The sequence below is a fragment of the Sycon ciliatum genome, chromosome 1 (genome assembly GCF_964019385.1).
Source record: "Sycon ciliatum chromosome 1, ocSycCili1.1, whole genome shotgun sequence".
Taxonomy (NCBI): domain Eukaryota; kingdom Metazoa; phylum Porifera; class Calcarea; order Leucosolenida; family Sycettidae; genus Sycon; species Sycon ciliatum.
The window spans coordinates 36,745,631-36,770,748 of NC_088643.1; the positions used below are offsets into that span (position 1 = coordinate 36,745,631).

Genomic DNA, 25,118 nt, shown 5'->3' on the forward strand with positions numbered 1-25,118 from the left:
TGTAGGGCACTGGCACCCGCATTCAGTGACACAGAAAATTTGGCACTGCTGTGAATAGTTTAGTTGCAAAGTGAAGATTCACGGGTAAAAAGCCCCAAACTTCTAGATAGGTTCTTTTTCAGCTTTCAGCAGCCCTGGGCGAGTTCTTTAGAGAAATGTGAGTCTTTTTCCATGTGCTCTTGTCTATGTCCAGCTACACAACGAGATGAGGATGGTCATTGTCATTTTCTGAGCTGCGAACGGGCAGAAAGGTGAGAAAATGTCGGATTTTGACCATTTGTGCTGACCTTTCAATTTCAACGTACCTCTCTATAACATGACCCAGCTGTAATTTCAGTGGTCGCATTGGTTTCATTTTTGGTTTGCTTGTAGGGCGCTGGCACCCGCATTCAGTGACCCAGAAAATTTGGCACTGGTGTGAATAGTTTAGTCGCAAAGTGAAGATTCACGGGTAAAAGCCCCAAACTTCTAGATAGGTTCTTTTTCAGCTTTCAGCAGCCCTGGGTGAGTTCTTTAGAGAAATGTGGCTCTTTTTCATGGTGCTATTTTCTATGTCCAGCTACACAACGAGATGAGGATGGTCATTGTCATTTTCTGAGCTGCGAACGGGCAGAAAGGTGAGAAAATGTCGGATTTTGACCATTTGTGCTGACCTTTCAATTTCAACGTACCTCTCTATAACATGACCCAGCTGTATTTTCAGTGGTCGCATTGGTTTCATTTTTGGTTTGCTTGTAGAGCGCTGGCACCCGCATTCAGTGACCCCGAAAATTTGGCACTGCTTTGAATAGTTTGGTCGCAAAGTGAAGATTCACGGGTAAAAAAACCCAAACTTCTAGATAGGTTCTTTTTCAGCTTTCAGCAGCCCTGGGTGAGTTCTTTAGAGAAATGTGGCTCTTTTTCATTGTGCTATTTTCTATGTCCAGCTACACAACGAGATGAGGATGGTCATTGTCATTTTCTGAGCTGCGAACGGGCAGAAGGGTGAGAAAATGTCGGATTTTGACCATTTGTGCTGGCCTTTCAATTTCAACGTACCTCTCTATAACATGACCCAGCTGTATTTTCAGTGGTCGCATTGGTTTCATTTTTGGTTTGCTTGTAGAGCGCTGGCACCCGCATTCAGTGACCCAGAAAATTTGGCACTCCTGTGAATAGTTTAGTCGCAAAGTGAAGATTCACGGGTAAAAGCCCCAAACTTCTAGATAGGTCCTTTTTCAGCTTTCCGCAGCCCTGGGCGAGTTCTTTAGAGAAATGTGGGTCTTTTTCTTGGTGCTCTTGTCTATGTCCAGCAACACAACGAGATGAGGATGGTCATTGTCATTTTCTGAGCTGCGAACGGGCAGAAAGGTGAGAAATGTCGGATTTTGACCATTTGTGCTGACCTTTTAATTTCAACGTACCTCTCTATAACATGAATCAGCTGTAATGTCAGTGGTCGCATTGATATGATTTTTGGTTTGCTTCTAGGGCGCTGGCACCCGCATTCATTGACCCAGAAAATGTGGCACTGCTGTGAATAGTTTAGTCGCAAAGTGAAGATTCACGGGTAAAAAGCCCCAAACTTCTAGATAGGTTCTTTTTCAGCTTTCAGCAGCCCTGGGCGAGTTCTTTAGAGAAATGTGACTCTTTTTCATGGTGCTCTTGTCTATGTCCAGCTAACCAACGAGATGAGGATGGTCATTGTCATTTTCTAAGCTGCGAACGGGCAGAAAGTAGAGAAAATGTCGGATTTTGACCATTTGTGCTGACCTTTCAATTTCAACGTACCTCTCTATAACATGACCCAGCTGTAATGTCAGCGGTCGCTTTGGTTTCATATTTGGTTACCTTGTAGGGCGCTGGCACCCACAATCAGTGACCCACAAAATTTGGCACTGCTGTGAATAGTTTAGTCGCAAAGTGAAGATTCACGGGTAAAAAGCCCCAAACTTCTAGATAGGTTCTTTTTCAACTTTCAGCAGCCCTGGTCGAGTTCTTTAGAGAAATGTGTGTCTTTTTCTTGGTGCTCTTGTCTATGTCCAGCTACACAACGAGATGAGTATTGTCATTGTCATTTTCTGAGCTGCGAACGGGCAGAAAGGTGAGAAAATGTCGGATTTTGACCATTTGTGCTGGCCTTTCAATTTCAACGTACCTCTCTATAACATGACCCAGCTGTATTTTCAGTGGTCGCATTGGTTTCATTTTTGGTTTGCTTGTAGGGCGCTGGCACCCGCATTCAGTGACCCAGAAAATTTGGCACTGGTGTGAATAGTTTAGTCGCAAAGTGAAGATTCACAGGTAAAAAGGCCCAAACTTCTAGATAGGTTCTTTTTCAGCTTTCAGCAGCCCTGGGTGAGTTCTTTAGAGAAATGTGACTCTTTTTCATGGTGCTCTTGTCTATGTCCAGCTAACCAACGAGATGAGGATGGTCATTGTCATTTTCTGAGCTGCGAACGGGCAGAAAGGTGAGAAAATGTCGGATTTTGACCATTTGTGCTGACCTTTCAATTTCAACGTACCTCTCTATAACATGACCCAGCTGTAATGTCAGCGGTCGCATTGGTTTCATTTTTGGTTTGCTTGTAGGGCGATGGCATTCACAATCAGTGACCCTAAAAAATTTGGCACTGCTGTGAATAGTTTAGTCGCAAAGTGAAGATTCACGGGTAAAAAGCCCCAAACTTCTAGATAGGTTCTTTTTCAGCTTTCAGCAGCCCTGGGCGAGTTCTTTAGAGAAATGTGGGTCTTTTTCTTGGTGCTCTTGTCTATGTCCAGCTAACCAACGAGATGAGGATGGTCATTGTCATTTTCTGAACTGCGAACGGGCAGAAAGGTGAGAAAATGTCGGATTTTGACCATTTGTGCTGACCTTTTAATTTCAACGTACCTCTCTATAACGTGAACCAGCTTTAATGTCAGTGGTCGCATTGATTTGATTTTTGGTTTGCTTGTAGGGCACTGGCACCCGCATTCAGTGACACAGAAAATTTGGCACTGCTGTGAATAGTTTAGTCGCAAAGTGAAGATTCACGGGTAAAAAGCCCCAAACTTCTAGATAGGTTCTTTTTCAGCTTTCAGCAGCCCTGGGCGAGTTCTTTAGAGAAATGTGAGTCTTTTTCCATGTGCTCTTGTCTATGTCCAGCTACACAACGAGATGAGGATGGTCATTGTCATTTTCTGAGCTGCGAACGGGCAGAAAGGTGAGAAAATGTTGGATTTTGACCATTTGTGCTGACCTTTCAATTTCAACGCACCTCTCTATAACATGACCCAGCTGTAATTTCAGTGGTCGCATTGGTTTCATTTTTGGTTTGCTTGTAGGGCGCTGGCACCCGCATTCAGTGACCCAGAAAATTTGGCACTGCTGTGAATAGCTTAGTCGCAAAGTGAAGATTCACGGGTAAAAAGCCCCAAACTTCTAGATAGGTTCTTTTTCAGCTTTCAGCAGCCCTGCCTAAGTTCTTTAGAGAAATGTGAGTCTTTTTCATGGTGCTATTTTCTATGTTCAATTACACAACGAGATGAGGTTGGTCATTGTCATTTTCTGAGCTGCGAACGGGCAGAAAGGTGAGAAAATGTCGGATTTTGACCATTTCTGCTGACCTTTCAATTTCAACGTACCTCTCTATAACATGACCCAGCTGTAATTTCAGTGGTCGCATTGGTTTCATTTTTGGTTTGCTTGTAGGGCGCTAGCACCCGCATTCAGTGACCCAGAAAATTTGGCACTGCTGTGAATAGTTTAGTCGCAAAGTGAAGATTCACGGGTAAAAAGCCCCAAACTTCTAGATAGGTTCTTTTTCAGCTTTCAGCAGCCCTGGGTGAGTTCTTTAGAGAAATGTGGCTCTTTTTCATGGTGCTATTTTCTACGTCCAGCTACATAACGAGATGAGGATGGTCATTGTCATTTTCTGAGCTGCGAACGGGCAGAAAGGTGAGAAAATGTCGGATTTTGACCATTTGTGCTGACCTTTCAATTTCAACGTACCTCTCTATAACATGACCCAGCTGTAATTTCAGTGGTCGCATTGGTTTCATTTTTGGTTTGCTTGTAGGGCGCTGGCACCCGCATTCAGTGACCCAGAAAATTTGGCACTCCTGTGAATAGTTTAGTAGCAAAGTCGCAAGTTGCTAAGTTTGTTCAGTCTGGCTGGCCTGATCACAGCAAGGACGTCCCTGCTGACATCCTCCCATACTTTGCCGGCCGCCAGCATCTCTCTGTTGCCAACGGTCGTATCTTCTATGGTGCACGGGTGGTTGTGCCTGCATCTCTGCGTGATATGGTCATCCGCAAGCTGCACACGTCTTCTCATCACGGTATCGCCAAGTGCCAGGCGCAGGCCCGCCAATCTGTCTGGTGGCCGTCCTGGAAGAATGACGTCGCTTCTGCTGTTAGGCAATGTCGCACATGCTGTCAGCACCGTAGCCAACCTGAACCTCTCCGACCGACTGAGTTTCCGTCACTCCCGTGGCAGCGAGTTGGTTCTGACCTGTGTCAATTCGGTAACACAACATACCTGGTGGTTGTCGACTACTACTCGCGCTATGTTGAAGCCTTGCCTCTCCGTTCCACCACGTCTGCCTCTGTCATCACTGCTATGAAAGCCATCTTCGCCCGGCACGGTGTGCCTGAGACTCTCGTCACGGACAATGGGCCGCAGTATGCAAGTGATGAGTTCGCCCGGTTTAGCTGTCAATGGAACTTTGATCACGTGACGAGCTCGCCACATCACCCGCAAAGCAATGGGGAAGCAGAGCGTGCAGTGCGCACTATCAAGCAGCTTCTAGCAAAGTCGGACGACTTCCAACTGGCTCTCCTCGCCTACCGTAGTACGCCACTTCAGAGCGGGTTCTCGCCATCACAGTTACTGATGTGCCGCAGCCTCCGTGGTACGCTACCGGTGGAACCCTCCACTCTCCTGCCGACGCTCCCTGCAGGTGAGAAGCTGAGGGAGTGGGAGCAACATCGCCGAGCACAGTCAAAGGATAACTTTGATAAACGTCACCGGACCAAGCCTCTCCAGCCCCTGCAGCCTGGTGATAGCGTGTGGATTGCAGATCAGCAGAGAGAAGGGACTGTTAAGTCATCGCTGTCTGATCGGTCTCTGCTGATTGCAGAACCCAGCGGCACGATCCGTCGCAACCGGCATCAGCTGCGTTTCCTGCCCGCTAGTCCACCGGAGTCTGTTGAGATTCCCAATAGTCCTCCAGCACCCGGCCGGCCGCAGCGTGCCCGACATGCCCCCAGTCGCCTCATTGAAGAGATTTGACTGTCTCTCCGTCTCTCTCAGAGTTATCATGCGATTTCTTGCAAGTTTGTCGCAGCTGTTTTTTCTGTCGATATTATCGTGCTTTGGTCTTTTGAGAATTCCTCCGATTTCTTTTCTAAGGGGGGAGATGTTGCATGTGCTACACATGAGTTGTATGTGTTGCTTGTAGGGGTGAAACGATTAGTTCGAATATTCGAGTAATCGTTCGCAAATTTCAAACGAGCGAGTATTCGAAATTTTGCACTCGATCGTTTTTTTATTTTTTTTATTGGCATTCTATTTTCAAATTTTTGTGGTATCGCTCGTCCACTGGTATGAATGCATTATGCATGCCTTTGAGTCAGTATTTTATGACTTTGACCATGCGATCACCACGGCAAGTAACGTTAGTTAGCTATGCGATATGAAAGTACTGTTGAAAATCATTAGTCTTTACACTCTGTACAAGACGTTGGCGACTTTTGTTTTTTTGTTCTCTATGTTTTACAGATAATTTCTTCCGAATTGGTCGAGAACTCACAAATCTGGCGCTTTTGAACATTGACGAAATACTCGAAATAATCGGATACTCGATCGAATATTGTGAATGAGTGATCGATTGATCAAAATAGATGCTCGTTTCACCCCTATAACAGATACACCCTATATAACAGATACACCCTATAATACATACACCCTATATAACAGATACACCCTATATAACAGATACACCCTATATAACAGATACACCCTATATAACAGATACACCCTATACAACAGATACACCCTATACAACAGATACACCCTATATAACAGATACACCCTATATAACAGATACACCATATATAACAGATACACCCTATATAACAGATACACCCTATATAACAGATACACCCTATATAACAGATACACCCTATATAACAGATACACCCTATATAACAGATACACCCTATATAACAGATACACCCTATATAACAGATACACCCTATATAACAGATACACCCTATATAACAGATACACCCTATATCACAGATACACCCTATATCACAGATACACCCTATATAACAGATACACCCTAAATAACAGATACACCCTATATAACAAATACACCCTATATAACAGATACACCCTATATAACAGATACACCCTATATAACAGATACACCCTATATAACAGATACACCCTATATAACAGAACTTGCTTGTAATTATCATGCACAGTCATCTAGTGCCTTGCTATGCCATCGCATGACACTCCATCCATGTACGGCTTACCTGCACATGACACGCGTTCATGATCAACCAACCTATGTGGTCTAGCTTGTCATCGTATTGTACACATCCGGTTCTGGATCCTTCTATCTTCTTCTACTGCTTCTAGCACCTTCCGTCCAGTTCTGATAATCTGGAGTGATTTGCACTTCTTTGTTCTTGTTGTTTATGTTCCCAAGAAGTGAAGTCAGAATAGAATGCTCTCGCATGTTGGGTGTGTGTGTGCTCGAAATAAGTAACAAAGTTCAAGGATCGAACTTTACAGGATGGTCATGTGGCACGTATAGGCATTCGATCGTGCTTGCCCCCCTCGGCAGGTCCGATCATGCCATTTTGATATGCAACTTCCAAGCAGTTTCCGCCCGCCGCGATCCAACAACCTCCCGCAACGTGTGGAAATACGATAGTGCTGACTGGAACAGACTCAGGGCGTTATACCTCGGTCACGGCTGGCAGTCGATAATGTCAGACGATCCCACTCTGTATTGCGAGCGATTAACCTCGGCCATCCTGCAAGGCATGGACCAGTACATCCCCACCAAAGTCTTCACCACTCGTTCCTCTGACCCTCACTGGTGGGCTCCAGAGTGTACCATTGCTGAAGAGGCAAAGGAGAAGCAGTGGAAGAAGTGGAGGCAGAACCCGCACCGGGTTGACCTCAAGACCTCCTTCATTGCTTCTGTCAACCGAGCTGTTCACACACAGCAGAGCACCCATATGTCTAGCGTCAATCGACTGCGCCACACACTCAGCTGCCAGTCACTTATAACCAGTGGTGGACAAACATGAAGAAAGCCACTGGCGCTACATGCAACTCCGCTGATGTTCCTTTGCTAGTCGATAGCCATGGCAAGGAGTTCCACACCTCAGCAGAGAAGGCTGAGTGCCTGGCAAAGCATTTCTCCTCGAAATGCAGCTAGGGTGACCGAGAACTGACTATCAATGACCTTCCTGCGGTGACCACCCCGACCCACGAGCCATTGGAGCACGTTCATTTCGGAGAAGCTTCAGTCTGGCGGCATCTTGCAAGGCTAGTCCCATCCAAGGCATCTGGACCTGACAGCATTCCATCTCGGGTATTGAAAGAGTGCTCTAAGGAACTTGCTGCTCCCATCACGAAACTGTTCCGTGTTAGCTTTCGTGCCGGTGTTGTACCGTCCCAATGGAAGCTCGCTCACGTTGTCCCGGTATACAAGAAGCCACCTCGATCTAGGCCATCCAACTACCGGCCTGTGTCCTTGCTCTCCATTTTATCCAAGGTTATGGAGTGTATTATAAACCACAAGTCACCAATTTCCTGGAGCGCGACGACGTGCTGCCTGACAGCCAGTTTGGTTTTAGACGTGGCCGTGGCACAGCTGACCTCCCCACAGCACTCCAGAGCGAATGGGTGCAGGTTGTAGCTGAGGGGGGCTGTGTCCCAGTAGTAGCAATTGATATTGCCCGTGCGTTTGACCGCGTCTCTCACGTCGGCCTCCTCAACAAAGCAGAGCGAGTAGGCATCGGCGGACCTCTCCCCTCTTGGCTATGCGACTACCTGAGTAACCGCTGCCTAAAGATGGTAACCATGGTAGCTGGAGGCCACGCTTCCAAGAAGTACCCCATCACTGCCGGAGTGCCCCAATGCAGCGTCCTGGGCCCCACACTCTTCATATTGTTTGCTGCCGATATCGACCAATGCCTCTCGCATGGAGTAAAGCTCAGGTCTTTCGCCGATGACACTACCGTGTACAGTCTGATCAGACCAAACGACAACCTCCAGGAGAAGGCAGCATCCTTACAGACAACCCTCAGCAATCTTGCCGCATGGGGCCAGCAATGGCGGATCCAGTTCGAGCCCACCAAGAGCCAGCGCCTGATTTTATGCAATGCTCGACAGCACCCTGACTTTCCACCAACCACCTTTGCCGGCGAGATAATTCCGGACTCGGACTACCTAAAGCTGCTTGGAGTCACATTCGACTCTAAGCTTGGGTTCCAGCGCCACATCCATGCTGTCGCTGTCAAGGCCAGCCAGCGCCTGGGATTTTATTTATTTATTTTTTATACGAAAGTCCACTATATTCCCGAATATGTGCGAGAAGTGGTGGCGGGGCCAGGCTGCTCTGCCGACCTCAAAGGTCTCGGCGTCTACGCAGACAAAGCGCGCCATCTTGCGCCGTGCTGCTTGGCTTCTGGGTCATGAGGCCCGCCTTGCCGTGTATAAGGGGTTCATTCGGCCCATCCTGGACTGGAGTACACTCCCCTAGCCACCATGTGTGCAGCCCAATCCCACCTAGCACGCTATGACAGGGTGCAGGAGAAGGCAATGCGAATCATCGGACCTGGCACGATCCTTCAGAGCCTGCAGCTCAGGAGGGCAGTCTCAGGGCTTGCATACGTGTACAAGTTGCACTACATAAGGGTCCACCCCAGCTGACAGCCCTCCTCCCGCCACCGTCGGCGCCTGCACCTACTCCTAGAACCCGCCGACAACTAGCTTCTCGCCACCTTTTCCAGTTGCAATGGCCACTAGCTCGGACAGCACCGAACTACCTACTGAGGTCATTCCCCTACACCCTCATTGCGGCATGGAACGACATTCCTGAGCAAGTCATCCCGGAACCTCCTGCATCGAAGGGAATGCAGGCCTTCAAGTCTCGCATTTGTCAGCACCTGATGCGCCAGGATTGGTTGTGGGCGACAGCATTCTATGGCTAAATTTGACGATGTTCCATTCTCCAGTCCCACAATGATCGCCTTGCCTTCACCCCACTGAACTGTACCTTGCTCCCTAGAGCTCTCGAAACACCTCAGTGCAGAATGTTTTGCGTTACTGTTTCTTTCTTCTCTTCTTTCCTTTTTGTTGCTTTTCGTGGCCCCTTTCTCGCTGATCCAGTGCCTGCACACTACCAGTGCCTGCACTACGACATTATTTCATTCGCTAATTACCGCTACCCGTCGTCTCACGTGGCTTCAGAATATGCTACGAGAAATAGGAGAGTCTCCAGCAAGCAGTGCATCCATCTTCAGGAAGTGGAAAGAGCAAACGGCATGGTCCTTGGTTGAGGTAAAATGCTGAACGTTTGATTTGTCCCAACCAAGATTTCAGCACTTGGTTCGTCACGATTTTCGCTTGCCAGCTAACGTCTCCGCAATCCAGCTTTCCCCTGTCGGTGTCACGTCCCAGTACACAACGGAGAGGACTACTAATAAACAGTTCACGGCACTAACAGCATTGAACGCAGCACTTCTCTGTCCCTGCGGGAATTTGCGGAAAAAACTCTCGAAAACTTGCGCAAGAAATTGCGGCAGAAAACGACAAAAAATGTGACGAAAAGTGCGGAATGATGCAGAACTTGCCAGGAATTATTATTATTATTATTATTTTAACTGGTTTGCAATTTTTTGGTTTGAGGGATTTACTATTATTATTATTATTATTTTTTATTATTTTGTTAGGGATTTCCCAACAGGCAATGTTGCCTTTTTACTGGGAACCCTTAGGCCTCGGTCACACTACGGCAAGTTTGAAGCTGGACGCAGCGTCAAGTCGCAGCACTCGACGCAGACGCGGGGTCACACAGTGTTTTGTTTTTCTTTCAGCTCATGACTGCCGCGGCCTGGCGCATTTGTCTACGTCACAAAATCACCAGGGAAACTCAATGACGACACGGATCCCCACGGAAACCGGCCTTTTGCTTATTATACAAAAAAATTGTCGGACAAAGTTTTCAAATTTTTCATTGATTTTTGATTACAAGAAGACGAAAGGTCCACGCGTGCACGATCGTTGTTGTTTCTTTCCGAATTTGAAGCCATTTTCAGTTGTAGTGTCATGGATCAGGCAAGAAAAGTCCGCATCGCAGCTGTGTTTCTCCTGACTTCGTCATACTGGTTGTCCTTTTTGGGGCTCTTGACGACAACACTCACAAGTCAACAGGCTCCAGTTGGCCGATGACCCACTCAAACAACTGGTCCTTTCTCGACTTTATTTTTTTCTCAGAAAACGCCTCGCTCTTCCGCCAGGTTCGGAGCAGAGCAGCATCGGCCTCGTAGGTCCACGGACTCATCTTGAAAAAAAGAGGAAACAAAACAAACCTTGAAGAGACGAATGTCGAATGACTGCTCAACTCGAGCAACTGTCTTGAAACCAGGGAGTCGTGTAGACTCCCTGCTTGAAACTAATTTTACCTGAAAGACACTGTTTTTCCGCCAAGCGTCACTCCCATCAGCGGCAACGCAGCCGATTTCCCCACGTCAGACGCAGCAGCGTCTGACGTGGGGCGTCTGACGTTCAAACTTGCCGCGTTTGCGTCAGTTGCCATGGAAAAGCTCATGATTCTGACGCTGACGCAGCATTTTTGCCGTAGTGTGACCGAGGCCTTAATGAGACTTTGTGTGAGCGCGAAACAAAGCAGGCGAGGAAGTATTTGCAGAAAATTGCGGATTTGGGCCAAAATCACGAAATTTGTTGCTTCGTATATCTACTCGGGATTAGTACGAGTCGTGCTGTGCAAATAACCTACAGGGTCATGGAAAGCACTGTGTGAAAAGTGTATAGAAATGTGAGATATACATTGTAGTGCAGAAAACAACATAAAAACGCGGGAAATCGCGGATTTTGCTGAAAATCGCGGGTTTGGGCCAAAATCGCGAAATTTGTTGCATCCGTGGAATCGCGATTTCCTGGAGGAACAGACTTCTTTCACTTCGTGAATACAATAAGACAACTGAAAATGACACAATTCTGCCGTGATCGACCTTCTCTCTCACGGAGCTAAGCAGAATGTGCGTCATCAGCTGTAGTTGCCATGGAAACGCAATCGGCGATTTGGCAAGTTTGCAATATCGTACCGAGGTAGGCCTGGGCGGATAATGCTAGCATTATAAGTAGCATTATAGTGTGCGATTTGCAACGAGCATTATGCTAGCATTATAACACTACATTTCCGCAAAAGTGGCATTATACTCGAGTCAAATGGCCCTTTCTTCTGCGAAAACCAAGCTTAGGCCGAGTAAAAAAATTACTAGATGATCGTCCTTTTTTTTGGAAAAATCGGGGAGGGCGGGAGGATTTTATTTTTATTTTTTTACTTTTTACCCTCTCATGCACACAGTGTACACAACAACATCAAGGTTTTTTTTCTCTTTTTTTCTTTTTTTTTCTTTTTTTCTTTTTCTTTCTTCAGCAGATCGATACTGACGTTGTGATATACTAGTAGTATGTGGTCCATATAGTAAAGAAAGTATTAAACAAAGCGTGCACATGTTTCCTGCATCCGCGATCGGTAAAAAACCAACGATTTCGGCAAAAACTCACGATTTAAAAAATAAAATATTTCTTGGGGCGCTGACAAAAACTGGGGCGGACGGGGACGATCATCTAGCTTTTTTTTTTACTTGGCCTTAGGGTGAAAATCATTTTTTTTGAGAAAAATGATGTTTTGTAAAAAGGTTGTGTCGCGTGGATGGACGCTCGAGTGCAGTGAAGTGGAACCAAAGCGCTTGTTTGAAGAAGTAGCAGTCATGGCAGGAAGGGTTTCAGCAGTCAGGGAAGTCAAAGGGCTTCCGGTAGAATATTCCAGTACTCCTCTAGTCACAACGAAGAGTTTTTGAGCTGATCGAACGGATTCCATCTCCTACACTCAGGGATGGCGAAATTTCTGCGCTAGCTGCTGCTTGCGGAAAATGGTGAAGAAATCGTCTCCAGTTAGAGTCGTGATGGCGATAGCAAGGAGAACCAGGACGACATCGATCCAGCCAATCGAAGTACGGAGATACTAGCTGTTTCTGGGCCTCACACAACGGGAACACGCGCAGCAGAGCTCATACGTTTGCAGCAAGTTCACCAGGAAAAAGGCTTGAAGCGCAGTGTGAAAACTGTTTTGAATTGAAGTCCTTGGCGATGAAGTCTACTGAATGCCAGGCGAATGAGCGAGCAGAACGAGAGGCCTCCACTCGAGACTTTCCTCGCTGAACAGCTAGCTGCAAGGGATTGTATGGAGCAATAGCAGCATAAAATTAGCATTATGATCATGATTTTCTAGCATTTTCCATGCCGTCTACGCAGAACTACGAAACGTGCACAATACTGCCCAAACCAAGCCGTTTTTGCATACTTACTACTGGTGAATTGCTGGCATTACAGAGGAACAGCAGCATGACAAGTAGCATTATGATACAGTTTTTCTGGCATTGCCATTAGCATTATCCTGCAAAATAACTAGCATTATCCGCCCAGGCCTATACCGAGGCGAGAGATATACCATCGGAACCGATATCAAATTGTCTTTCATCTGAGCCCTACTTGAAAAATCGATGCACTTCCCCTTTAAGGTGGCAGCCTGGTCGTAAAATAACTGAAAAATCGAATTTGTAAATTCATATCGAGTGCTACATCAGTTGAAAGAGCATGAACAGCGGCAAAATCTCTGAAAATTTGGTCTCGATCGGACCAACCGTTCAAGAGTTACGGCCGAAAATGTGCCCTTGCAAGGAAAGATTTTTTTGTTGCACGCTGTCATTTGTTGGCAGCACTAGCACTGTATTTGAATGTGAGCAGACCGTGCGCAACTTGTCGTATCATGGAAACACGCGAAAGTGTGCAGAATTTTGCTTCAAGTCCAAAAAATCACGTTTTTTAGCCACGTATTGGGCTGCACGGCGGCGGGCTTTGCCCGCCGCCGTGCAGCAGGAGTTTTGCCAGCACCTTCGTGACGTTGCAGATATGTGGCTTGATTATTGTAGTTGACGTTGATTGAGTGACTTTGGCAAATTTGAGTCGTGTCAAGAAGTCAGGTAGGATTCAGTACTAGGCAGTAGTGGAACGAGAGTGGTAGTCTTTGCCGATTTTGGAAGGTATCCTGGATTCGGTTTGAAGCGCTGTGGAAATGGCTTGCTGTGGAGGTCCCAGCACTGGATGTTGTATCAAAGGTACGGCCTCGTAGCACGCCGGAAAAAATTCAAAAACTGACTTAGGTCTGTGGGAGTCTGTGACAGAACGCCCCCTCCTGCCGTTGTGACAGATTCCAGGGCCACGTTGAAGGGCCCTATCCCACCACCCATGGCTGCTTCTGGACGTTTTTTAGGTTTGGATCCTGCGCACGGACAGAATTGGCTAGAAAATGTGAAAAATTGTAAATGTATTTGTTTGGCTCCTGGGTGGCTCGCCAACCGTGGCACTATGCCGGAATTTTGAGCTTTTCCTGCCTGTAAAGCCTGTCAGTGAGGCGCAAGAACTTTTAAATCATGTCCAGAGGGCCAGCATAGTGGCACTAGAGTGTGTGGTGCAAATTTCACTCAAATCCATTGAGAGACACCAAAGTTACGGTCAATTGAATGCCATATGAAATTTAGGACCAGGCTGCTACCTGAAGCCGGCTGTTTGCTTGCAGTCCCTCTTTCCCATCTGTACGTCTACCCGAACTACTCGCGGCTCAACAACTCATAACATGAGTATCAATCGCTATAGAACTGCACATCCAGACGACACACGGCTTGCCACAGTGAGTCGAGTACATCGTATGCAAATGGCGTGCAGCTTCCAGGTCCGGCACGATGGAATTTTCGGAAGGAACTACAATTGTAATTTTTGAACTGTTTGGAGAAGAAGATTGCTCTCAGAACAGCTAACTGGTTTCTTTCGTTTGAAAAGCTGTTCACGGAGTAGTATACAATACTATACATACAGCGTTTCGAAGCTGCTCCAAAATCGATCGATTTGTTTTGAATGGTTTCGTGATAGTTTCACGATCAATCGATCCCTGCGCGATCTGTCGATCGATAGATCGCGCGAGAAAAGCGATCGATTTTCCAGATTTCGATCTCTCGATCTCCATCTCTTGATCTCCATCTCTCTATCTCGAACTCTCGATCTCTCCACCTCGGTCTCTCGGGCTCGGTCTCTCGGGCTCGGTCTCTCAATCTCGATGTCTCGATCTCAATCTCGATGTCTCGATCTCGATCTCGTTCTCGAGCTCTCGATCTTCTCTCGATCTCGATCTTCTCTCCATCTCGACCTTCTCTCCATCTCGATCTTCTTCCGATCTCGACCTTCTCGCCATCTCGATCTTCTCTCGATCTCGATGTCCATCTCTCGAGCTCGATCCCTCGAGCTCGATCTTTTTTTTTTTTTTTTTTTTTTTTTTTTTTTTTTTTTTTCTGAATACCACAGTACCATCAGATGCTGCACAGCCGGGGCGGTGGCATATTGGATGGAAGTGGGGGCGGGGCAAAAGTAACTCCTCCGACCAAAGGTCTCGGAATCATTGTTACTCCTGTGCGCCGATACATAGGAGAAAAGAAACATGTGCATCCAAGAGGGGAGCACTGGCTTTGCAAACGATAATGGGGAGAATTTGAGATGGGGATAGGACAAAACAATAGTAAAAGCAGTGCACCGTAGGAAGATGGAGTGAACTGATAATCGGGTTTTAAGGCTGAGCGAAGGGGATCAAAGAGGGGTAGAAGGGAGCTGGAGTGCGGTCAGTATAATTAGGCTGGTGTGTTGGCAGAGATCATAGCCTGTCTGTGGCCCACTCCCACTTGCTGCGCCGCAAGTGGTCATTGACGTTTTTCTTGAACGTGTGCATGCCTCTGCGAGAAGGGGGAGATCTCCATCTCTCCATCTCGGTCTCTCGAGCTCGATCTCGATCTCTCCATCTCTCGATTTCTCGATCTCGATCTCTACATCTCGGTCTCGATGTCTCGATTTCGATCTCGCTCTCTCGATCTCGATCACTCGATCTCTCGATCTCGTTCTCTCGATCCCGAACTTCTCTCGATCTCGATCTTCTCTCGATCTCGATCTTCTCCCGGTCTCGATCTTCTCTCCATCTCGATCTTCTCTCCATCTCGATCTCGATCTCGAGGTGTCGATCTCTCGATCTCGATGTCTCGATTTCGATCTCGCTCTCTCGATCTCTCGATCCCGAACTAACGTTACTTCTCTCGATCTCGATCTTCTCTCGATCTCGATCTTCTCCCGATCTCGGTCTTCTCTCCATCTCGACCTTCTCTCCATCTCGACCTCTCGATCTACCGATCTCCATCTCTTGATCTCTCGAGCTCGGTTTCTCGAGCTCGATCTCTCGATCTCCATCTCTTTCTCTCGAGCTCGATCTCGATCCCGAACTTCTCTCGATCTCGACCTTCTCTCGATCTCGATCTTCTCTCGATCTCGATCTTCTCTCGATCTCGATCTTTTCCCGATCTCGATCTCGATCTTCTCTCGATCTCGATCTTCTCTCGATCTCGATCTTCTCTCGATCTCGATCTTCTCTCGATCTCGATCTTCTCTCGATCTTTTCCCGATCTCGATCTTCTCTCTATCTCGATCTTCTCTCTATCTCGATCTTCTCTCTATCTCGATCTTCTCTCTATCTCGATCTTCTCTCGATCTCTCGTTCTGACATGTCACATGACAATCGACATGGCAACAGCGAATCCTAGCGCGACTTGCCGTGCTTTGAATCAGCCACTGAAGACCTGTGAGCGCTTGCAGGTCTCCGATTTTCCAATCGGAGCACGCCCAGGCGTGCTCCGATTGAATCGGAGCACACCTAGGCGTGCTCCGATTCAGCCATCAGAGGCCGCTTTTTTTTTTTTTTTTTTTTTTTTTTACCAATGCTGCTACCCGTGCTCTTACACTTACAGCGCCAACAACGAGCGTTCAGCGATCACAGCAGCAGACTGAGTTCCACGATCCCGACATTGATGAGTACATCGCAACTTGTGACCCAACAGTGCAATCCCCAACTCACCAACGGTCTCTGATGCAGAAAGCTACGAAGACCATCAACTTTTCCGGAGCTCAGTTTGGTGCAAACTGCAATGTTCACCTGCACCTGTAGGCTGTAGGCTGTAGTCACTGCGAAGAAGAGAAGCTGAACTGACCTGGTTTTTAGCTGACTAGACCGCCCTTGTTTTATCTCTGTGTTGTGACTGTGTACATTAGTCATTATGTAACATGTCTGAAGTACTAAACTGGCGACTAGTTGTGTTCCTTGTCTGGTCTAGTGTGCGTGCCTTGAGTAGGTACTAGGTATGTGTGAAGTACTACATGTAGTAGTACTAGTAGTACGAAGTAGTTCGTGCAATGCATGTCAGAAATGGTATCAAAGCATTCGTACTCGGACTCAAGTGCTAGAATCGGAGCCCTCCGCGCTAGCGCGCGTCGGGCTCCGATTCCGCACTTTCGTCCTCGTACTCATGCTCGATTCCATACATCACTCGACCACTCGCCTTACCACACATGTACAACCATCATCGGTTGGCAGAGCGCCGGTCATGCGACCGTTTGAACCGACACCCGGTAGAGGAGACGGCTCGATACCGGAACGTTTTGACAGCCAAATTATTAATTTAATTTGTATAGACCCAAAACGATCATCAACGTTGATTTTTCACTCGAAATATGTTTGTGGAAGGAAACTGGCATGTTGAAGTTTGCTCTGGGGCCAGAGTCAATCGAACTGAGCCACTCCTTTGTGTTGACCCATTGCCTCCAAGTTGCCCAATTTTTCGCTTCAAAAAAGTTCAAATCAGAGGTGGCTCCAAACCGGACACGTTTTAGAGTGCCCGTCAAATTCACTCTGGGTCTGAAATTAGGTAATTGCTATCGCTCCACGACGGCCAGTACAGAGTAACAATAAGCCTTGTGTGTGCTTCCATTAGTTTTGATTGGTATGCGGTGCTTTATTGTCGAGAGGCGAGCCGCTGTTTACCTGCGACAAGAAGTTGATTTTTCGAAAGTCGTAAAACTCAAGTCGCAGTGCGAAGCAACACGTCAAAAACTCACCTGCTTGATATGGCGCTTCTGGTCATCGCAGAGCCATGAAATTTTGGCTCGGAGTATAACACATCGTAGTCTCACTGTGACATATGTTTTCTAATCAAAATACCAAGAGAGAAAGTGAATATTGAGTCCGTTCCGGTTTGCAACCTATTTCCTATTTGAAACCGTCGCCTCTACCCCTAATCACTGCCGACTACATGACATTGTACTACATTGTAGTAGATCTACCAAGTGCAAGTGCAAGTGCAAGTAGGTCAAAACATTCAGACTAAGGCTGCGTTTACACGACAACGCACGGCCAGTTTTCCGTTTTCAGTCCCGCATTTCTTTTTTCGTTTTCGTGCGTTTACACGATCAAAGCTGATCCGAAGTGGTCTCGGTTTGTATCGTTTTCGTGCGTCTACACGGGAGCAAAGGATCTGCCAAAGTTCGTCATGTACCAAGTGTTGTCGTGGAAGCACCAATCACACTCAAGGAATAGTTGAAAACAGGCCACACGACAACACTCGTCACAATCATGTCGAAAATTGTAAAAGCAATTTTTTGGATTGCCGGATCCATGTGAACGGCCGAAAACGGAACAAACGTGACGGAAAACGAGGCCAGCATACCGTTTCGACTGTTTACACACCCAAATTTATCCGGCAGAACATTTCCGTTTTCAAATTCTTCCACCTTGGCCAGCGTTTTGGTTTTCTTCCGTTTTGGTGTACAACTTTTACGTTTTGCTCCGCGTACCGTGAAATGAACCATGCATCCGAAATAATTTTGTTGCGTTTTCACCCCCAGCGTTGTCGTGTAAGGGCCGATTCCCACTACGCTACCGTGAGTACCCATGGTGATTTGTTCACGTGAGGGGCAGTTTTGGCGCGAGTTCATTCCGTGGCTCCTGCCGTACCGCGCTGTGGACATTCCGGTGCCGAGGGCCTCTGGGGGGGTGGAAATGGCATGCCGTGGTATTCCGCGAGGTCGAATGCAGTGAGTAGTAGGTATTTTACTTACTCCCTGAAAGGAAGTTTTTTCTTTCTTTTGTATTTGTGGCACGAAGTTTTTTCTTGGCTTTTGGCTTTTCGATTGGTTGATTCTTGAGCTTTCTCCAGTCATCTCCCCGGCCCCCGCTATTTTCCCTCAGGACCAAAGTCAGAAATTGATAAAAAAAAAATGGTGATCCGGCCTGCCGACGGAATGCACGGAATGACTGTGCGCAGGTGTAAATCACTCTCAGCTTCAAGCTCGTACCGTGGGGTACACGTGACCTACCCAAATCGACGGCACGGCACTCACGGTACCGTAGTGGGAATCGGCCCTAAACGCAGCCTAAAGTCATTCAGAAAAAGATGGACTTCTAGCTTTTGGCCATAAATAGGTCCGCATCTGGCCCATAGAAAAGAGATCACAGCTGCATACTCTTGTTTATGGACTCTTGACTGTAGTATAATTATGCTGATTGAGCCAACCACAAAACCAGCAAAGATAGGATCACTCATTCCAAGAAAAACAGATAAAAAATCGCACAAAAAGAAATGTTGATAACAACACTTGCTGTCCAAATTTTAACTAAAAAAGATGTGAAAACGGCCATGGCGTATCAAGAACAGAGGCAATAAAGGCAGCAGCTATACAATAACATTTCAAAGCATAAGCAACAAACAGCTTGGGAAAAACCAGAGAGCGAGAGAGAGAGAGAGAGCGAGAGAGAGGGAGCGAGAGAGAGTCATGAATAAAGTGAGTACTTGTACTAGCAAAAACAGCATTATATACAAAAGCAGAGGATTTTTGATATTGATGGCACAGCACTCGTTCCTAGTGATGCCACCACATGGGCTACCTAACATAGGCGAATGGTTTCACCAGTGCGGATCAAAAAGTCGTCATCTTGCAGGTCTCGCAATGCTGCCTCGAACTGGGCAGGGAAAACCGGCTGTAATAGGGCAAAAACAGAAAGGTGCAGACCATGTTTAAGTTAACCCTTAGCTGTGATCAAAGATTCAAAAAAATCCGAGGTGCGGCTCATACTCCGAATGTCAACAAAGAAAATTTTGGGCCCAAGGGGCGGGGGAGTGCGGCTTAGACACGGTGCAGTTAACCCTTTACCAGCCGCAGGATTTATACGTAAAAAAACGGGGTCCACTAGATTGAGAATAGAGACTAAACGGTAAATAATTTGTATTGACACCTTTATAGTTCTGGAAAGGTGGTAGAATTACCTTTCATATGAGACTAAAACCAAGCTGATAACATGTAGAATCGTTGCCATTCATGGCGCACAATAACTCTAGCAATGCGGCCGAATTAGCAAATTCGAGGACCATGACAATATGACTTGTACACTGTTCAGCTTCAGCTCATGCACCAGTTCATCTGTCAAGATTCAAACACCAGCAGAACCAGGCTGCTCTAGCGCTCATTTTTGGTGCGTGTCACGCATGGGCAATGCGGCCGAATTAGCAAATTCGAGGACCATGACAATATGACTTGTACACTGTTCAGCTTCAGCTCATGCACCAGTTCATCTGTCAAGATTCAAACACCAGCAGAACCAGGCTGCTCTAGCGCTCATTTTTGGTGCGTGTCACGCATGGGTGTGCACTGGGGAAATCGCAAACACATACTTCAGCATGAAGTGGGTCACAGCCACACGCTTGAAATTTCAACTCCACCCGTTTGCTGGACTTCGAGCTTCGGCGCTTGAGTGTTTTACTTCGTGCTATATCGAATGATACATCGTTGGAAAGCTGCGTTAATAGCTTTCCAATGAGCCTTCATATGTTGAATTAGAAGTAGGCAGACCGAAGTTATAGCTGTTTGTACAGTGCTCTATGCTCGTTTGTACACTGCTCTATGCTCGTTTGTACAGTGCTCTATGCTCGTTTGTACACTGCTCTATGCTCGTTTGTACAGTGCTCTATGCTCGTTTGTACACTGCTCTATGCTCGTTTGTACAGTGCTCTATGCTCGTTTGTACACTGCTCTATGCTCGTTTGTACAGTGCTCTATGCTCGTTTGTACAGTGCTCAGCATGCTCTACGTTTAGCATGAAATGTGTCACAGTCACATGCTTGAAATTTCAACTCCACCCGTTCCAGCCGTTTCCTGGACTTCGAGCTTCGGCGTTTGAGTTGAGGACCCTCGGTCATTCGCAACGCTGTCACCTCCAAACCAACTAGTCGCAAGCCCGCGCTGGGCACAACAGTACGAAGTAGTGGTTGCGACTTCGGCGGTGATTTGTAAGAAAGGGTTTGCTCCCCACACCGGAGCTCGCGCTATTCCGCCGACTTTACTTGACACTTGACGTCTGTCTCACCGTCCAGGAGCAACACTGACTCACGCTGCTATCTGGTGTTCACGAGGTGTTTGTCGCGCTGGAAACGGAGCGTCTCTGTAAGTTTGTATCCCTGGTGATGTTTGTGCCTGGAGAGCACTATATAAGTGGTGCTCTTCAGGCACAATCTTCCCCAGCCTACTCAAGCTCAACTGATGAGGGGTGAATTCCCCGAAACACTATGTATTGAGCAGGGAGTGGTGCTTTCTTGCAGGTTTGCCGAGTCGAAGGTTCGATGGACTTCTGGTGTGCTCTGGATGGCAGTCGTGAGTCAGTCAAGTGTCAAGTAAAGTCGGCGGAATAGCGCGAGCTCCGGTGTGGGGAGCAAACCCTTTCTTACAAATAATAATAATAATAACTTTATTAGGATGACCCAAAGGCTGACCGCCTATCGTGGGGTCCGTCGCATTGAAGGATGATGGTACAAGAGAGTACAGATTGGGAAGGGGGGGGGGGGGGATAAAACAAGGTCCAATAAAATCTCAAATCCTATATATAGGATTCGAAAAATAGGGCACAGGCCTTAGTAATACAGTCTGTATCGGCTATAGAGTGACCGGATATAAGAATATATCGGCTACAGTGATATTGGTCCGAAATATCAAAAGCAAAACGTATTTTATCCAGTACAAATATCACTATAACCAATATTATCGGATGTAATGATATATGTATAGGATATTGACCAAGACGAGGTCTATATGGGAAATATGGCCCAAGTAAAAGACCGAGGTCCGCCAAGGTCTTTTACGAGGCCTATATTTCCCATATCGACCGAAGTCGAGGTCAATATCCTATTTATCACGATTCCTTTGCCATAACCCCAAAATTTGAACCTTTAGGAGCTATTTTAACCTTTTTAGTATAGTATTCAGGGATCGATTTACTTTGATTTTTTTGCATAGCAGTCACTGCTACACAGTTTTACAATTGACTAGCAACTCCCAGTATTGATTAGCAGTTTTCCTTCATCAAAAGTTTACATGTATAGCTGTACAATAGCAGGATTTCGTAAAGAAGAGGACAATAGCTGCAGTTGCTATTTGCTTTTCCAAGCGAATGTTCAACCTGAATATTTACGTTAGAGTTTTCGCTTGGGCACGTTACTTGTTCAGCGTCCATCCGTCTTCGAGTTCTTCACAACACAATGTCTTTCAACAGGGCAGTTCCACTGATTCCTTCGACAAAGAAACCTCAGGAAAGCGCTCAAACGATCGGGACATTTCGTGCAAAGCGCATCGAATTTCGCTTTTCTCCTTTTCTTCATCGAAACGAATCGACATTCCTGGCGCGTCCAGTTCTTTGTCCCTCTTCTGGGCAGTGAATCACTGATCAGATTCACTGACATGTTGGCTACATGAGACTAAGAACCATCTACTTCAACTGTGCCTTGTCGAACAGAAACAAACTGAGCTTGACAGTGAAAGAAGAACATCAGGAAAAGTCACCGCCGTGTACAAAACTTCAGAAGACTGCAGTCATGTACGACCAGTGCTAGTGCAGTGTCCAAAATCGAAAGAGCGCGATCCGCGAGTCCGCGACCCGCGCGGACTGAGCAGGACAGGCCAGTTGGTTGGAGTAGTAAAATACTACTCCCTAGTCAGCAGTGTGTACATTAGTCGCATGTAGACTGCACACAACTGGTCTTTGTAGTGCATCGCAGTTTTGGGCGATAAAAAACGAAAAGCGAATCGCAGCCAGTGAATTTTGATTCGCAAACTGCGATGCGAACCCGGATAAATCGATCCCTGGTATTTGTACTATAGTGTACATAGGATGTTGCCTATTTTGGGTACAAGACTGTAAGAACAACAGAGTTCAGCATCTGCAGCACAGTGGCTGGGTGGTATAAGGGGTTGCTTGAGATTCATACTGTTGTGGGTTCGAATCCTGCTTGTTCTCTTCCTTTGTCTTCTTTCTTTCAATTTTTTCTTTTTGAAGTGGAGAGAAAAATTCTAAGCAAAGTCGAAAGATTACAATGCCTAAGTGGTCGATACAAGCGGTCGATATAAGCGGTCGATATTGCGGCGATATGGGTAATATAGGACCAGTCAAGGATCACGAGAATTAGTGGAGGTCGATATAGAAGAGTGATAACGGATATTACGATGGCAACAAAGAATCAAAACATGCATAACACACTACATTATTATCTCTCCTCTCAGCCACCGGCCGTTGTAGAAGGCACCATAACCGTGAGTGCCGCTGGCATCAGTCTGTAGTTGCATGTCGGGGGCTGGCGTCCACTCATCCACCAGGAAGAATGACTTCCCATTCCATATGGTCAGGGCCTCTGCCCACCACAACAGGTCTGCCATTGCCAATGCCGAAATGCGTAGCCATTGGTGCAATGGTGTTGATCGAGTTGCTCTGTCCAGGTCGTACAGGCGTCTCAGGAATGTGCGACCAGCTGGTACAGCTCTGGACGCGAACGAGAGTTTGCCCAATACGGAGGCGAGGTCGCGTTTCTGAACCCGGCCGGATTGGACGAGGGCCGACACGGTGGTAGATAGCTTAGTCAGCTTGGAGGGTGGAAGGCGGATCTCCAGAGCCATTGTGTCCAGCTCTAAGCCCAGGAAGGTGAGAACGGTAGAGGAGCCATCAACCTTCTCAGGTGCAACTGGGACCTGTAAATATGCAAACAGGTCGAGCAGTAGTGACTTCTGGTGCTGGGCAAGAGGAGGACTGGGAGGCGATACATTCAGGAAGTCATCCAGATAATGAATGAGATGGGGAAGGCGGCATGTGTCCTCCAGAACCCAGTGAAGGGCAGATGCAAACTTGTCAAATATGTACGGAGCTGACCGAAGGCCGAACGGGAGGACTTTTTCGAAATAGTAACGACCATCCCAAGAGATACCCAACAAGTGCCAGTCAGAGGGGGCAACAGGGCATAATCGGAAGGCGTTTCGAATGTCCACTTTGGTCAGGTAGCAACCACGGCCTAACTTCATGATATAGGAGATAACCGAATCGACAGTATAATCGGAAGGCGTTTCGAATGTCCACTTTGGTCAGGTAGCAACCACGGCCTAACTTCATGATATAGGAGATAGCCGAATCAACAGTGTCATACTCCCAAGCTGAATGACTCCCGGGAAATACCATCATTGACACTGCAGCCAGTGGGGGAGGATAGGTCATGGATGAGGCGAAATTTGCCATTGGATGTTGGGATCAGGCCCAAACCCGAGGTTTGAAACAACTGATATGGCGGCTCAGCAAACGGACCAGCTGTTTCCCTTAAAATTGACAACTGACGGACAAACCAGTGAACAGTCAAGTCGTCGGAAAGCAAATGTGACAAAGGAGTCTCTCTTTTCTCTTGCTCTCTCTCTAAAGCAAGATTTGGAAAGCACGCGTGGGAGAGTGGCGCGCGCTGCGCATGCGCATGTATAGCAATGACATCATAATCAGATGCATGATCATCAGACTAAGTATGAGTGGTAGATGTTCCACGTTCGTTAACAGGGCTTAGCGCACACGCTAAACCACCAATAAAATCACGGAAATCAAAAGGGTACGCTATAGCCGATACAGACTGTATTGGGCAAGGAGATGAGCCTGAGATGTTAGTGTTTGAAAAAATTATTTTATTCAACTCTCGATATCTACTAAGACCTAGCAAGGAAGAATTGGTCATATACGTTTTGCTATTCTCATGCCACACCCATTTTGAGTTGAAAAATATGACCAAAATCCTATATATAGGATTTAGCAAATTAAGAGATACGTTGCCATAGTGAACAGCGTAGTGAGGACTTGCGATCGGCTTAGCTCCTCCAGAGAGAAGGTCGATCACTGCAGAATTTGGTCATTTTCAATTGTCTTCGTTCAGAAAGTGGTGAAACGTCAATAATTTTTCGACATCATTAATAAAAGAATTTTCATCTATTATAATTATATAAAAGAGTGAATAGCAACTAAATAGAGCGGTTGACAAACCCCCTTTATTTTCAATTGTCTTATTGAAGTTATTGTATTCACGATGTGAAAGAAGTACTGTGTTCAATGCTGTTAGTGCCGTGAACTGTTGAGAAGATGCTTGGTATTCGCCATCTCTCCTGAGAAATTTTCAGCATATTTTCAAAAAAGTACGGGCATTATGTCGTTCGTCAATCTCCACCACCCGTCGTCTCACCTGGCTTCAGAAGATGTTACGAGAGATGGGAGAGTCGCCAGCAAGCATCACATCCATCTTCAGGAAGTGGAAAGAGCAAACGGCATGGTCTTCGGTTGGGGTAAATGCTGAACGTCTGATTTGTCCCAACCAAGATTTCTGCACTTGGTTCGCCACTATTTTCGCTTGTCTGCTGATGTCTCCACACCCCAGCTTTCTCCCGCCGGTGTCATGTCCCAGTACACAATGGAGAGGACTACTAATAAACAGTTCACGGCACGAACAACATTGAACACAGCACTTCTTTCACATCGTGAATACAATAGAACGATTGAAAATGACCAAATTCTGCAGTGATCAACCTTCTCTCTGGCGGAGCTAAGCCGACCTTCTC

The 25,118-nt window shown here is 46.7% G+C and overlaps 3 protein-coding genes and 1 long non-coding RNA gene across 4 annotated transcripts in view; 2 read left to right on the forward strand and 2 right to left on the reverse strand.

Annotated features, from left to right (window-relative positions):
• Window positions 1-933: 933 nt before the first annotated feature.
• Window positions 934-2,818, forward strand: LOC135806980 (uncharacterized). Its single transcript, XR_010551399.1, has 4 exons — window positions 934-984; window positions 1,293-1,350; window positions 2,026-2,083; window positions 2,761-2,818. It is a non-coding gene; the product is annotated as an uncharacterized LOC135806980 (long non-coding RNA).
• A 1,447-nt stretch (window positions 2,819-4,265) lies between these two features.
• LOC135831089 (uncharacterized protein K02A2.6-like) lies at window positions 4,266-5,255 on the forward strand. The gene has a single exon (XM_065343349.1). It carries the CDS (start codon window positions 4,266-4,268, stop codon window positions 5,253-5,255), a length of 990 nt encoding a protein of 329 aa, XP_065199421.1.
• An 8,984-nt stretch (window positions 5,256-14,239) lies between these two features.
• Window positions 14,240-15,810, reverse strand: LOC135831097 (U1 small nuclear ribonucleoprotein 70 kDa-like; the record flags this gene model as incomplete). The annotated part of the gene is made up of 2 exons (XM_065343361.1): window positions 14,240-14,649; window positions 15,108-15,810. Coding segments are annotated over 2 exons (1,113 nt in total), but the record flags the coding sequence as incomplete, so codon positions are not given.
• Window positions 15,811-18,675: 2,865 nt separating this feature from the next.
• LOC135823888 (DNA replication licensing factor mcm4-B-like) overlaps window positions 18,676-25,118 on the reverse strand; it is a 32,403-nt gene continuing 25,960 nt past the window's right edge. Inside the window, exon 18 of the mRNA XM_065336757.1 lies at window positions 18,676-19,203. Coding sequence (XP_065192829.1) covers window positions 19,111-19,203 — 93 coding nt within the window. The 3' untranslated portion in view covers window positions 18,676-19,110. The remainder of the gene's footprint in view (window positions 19,204-25,118) is intronic.